This window comes from Galeopterus variegatus, unplaced genomic scaffold, assembly GCF_000696425.1.
Source record: "Galeopterus variegatus unplaced genomic scaffold, G_variegatus-3.0.2 Scaffold2993, whole genome shotgun sequence".
Classification (NCBI taxonomy): domain Eukaryota; kingdom Metazoa; phylum Chordata; class Mammalia; order Dermoptera; family Cynocephalidae; genus Galeopterus; species Galeopterus variegatus.
In genome coordinates this window covers 176,071-177,387 of record NW_007729104.1, presented here as the reverse complement: position 1 = coordinate 177,387, position 1,317 = coordinate 176,071, and the positions used below count along the sequence as shown (strand labels likewise).

Sequence of the window (1,317 nt, the reverse complement as noted above, 5' to 3'; positions counted from 1 at the left end):
AGCTCATAATCATCTCCCTTAAACCCCAGTCATGTATCCCCCTTCACCCTTCCAGGTTGCCCCTCACCTTTGGCTGTGCTCAAAAACTTGATGAGGTGGGAACCCTCCAGCTTGCCTAAGTGGGCCAGGGCATAGCCAGCAATGGCCACAGCATATGGTCTCTTCAGATTCAGGTAACTGGCTTCGAGGAAGTCTCCTGCTTTATTGATGCTGCCTGGCAGACTCTGAGAAAAAAGATCAGGTACTCTGGTCAGATGGGCATTGCTGCCAGACAGCTGGTAAGGATCATATAAGTACCACTTCCTGGGCACAAGGATGGTTTCTGTCCTTGGGACATATCTGTCTTGGATCTGTTTTTGAGGATTTTCCAGACATTTTAGCCACCATGATCTGCCTTGTTGCTGAATACCTATTATACACCTGGAGCAGTCCATACATCCCGTGCTGTGCTGGTAAATGTTTAACAACTGGCTCTCCAGTGGGAGGATGTGGGAGCCCTGATTTATAATGATTGCCAATTTCTGTGGTGTAAATACTCCCACCAGGGCTAATTTCAAGCTGCCAATGTGACATCATTGAGCAAAGTGTTCGGAAGAGATGCTCCAAATAAGCACTCACATTCTAGTATGAGCCAGATTCAGCAAACCCCTGTGAACACCTCTCATCCAATCATCATCCTCATCATTGTAACTCACACTGTGTGCCAGGCATTATATCCATTCATTTAACCTCATAAAACCTTATGAAATGAGAATACTGATACCCTGAGAGATACAATAATTTTGTCAAGACCACCTGGGTAGTAAGTGGCAGGGTCAGGATCCAACCCTGGCTTTCTGGAAGCAGAAGAAGATATGATTTGTACTATCTGCTGATTCCCATGGTGTAAAATAATTCCATCATGACTGATTTCAACCTACCAATGTAGCATCACTGAATACAGAGTTGAGAAGAGGTGTGTGGCAGCACAGTATGATATAAGATTTCCACCACAGACATACATAACCTCGAGAGCACAGATAATGGGAATAGGTAGTAAAATAATTAGGTAGCATTGAGTTTTTATCTCCTTTGTGTTTAATGTAATTCATTTAACTGTAACTTTATATTAGTTAATTTTTATGAATAATAGTGTTTAACAACCAGCTTGAAAAAATTTCACAATTGGCTCTAGCAAGCTGGTTCCACAGCCTGTGCTATGCTCTGTCACAACGTTGCTGTGTGGCAGCAGAAACCAGTCCTTTTGCCTGCTCAGCTGCCTCTCCTACATCCACCCCTGACTTTGGTAGGAACTTTTCTTCTTCCCTTCCATCCACA

At 43.6% G+C, this 1,317-nt stretch overlaps 1 protein-coding gene across 1 annotated transcript in view; it reads right to left on the bottom strand.

The window, feature by feature from the left end:
- The window catches only part of C3 (complement component 3), a 39,880-nt gene that overhangs the window by 13,653 nt on the left and 24,910 nt on the right, over positions 1–1,317 (bottom strand). The window contains exon 27 of the mRNA XM_008583682.1: positions 68–224. Coding sequence (XP_008581904.1) covers positions 68–224 — 157 coding nt within the window. The remainder of the gene's footprint in view (positions 1–67; positions 225–1,317) is intronic.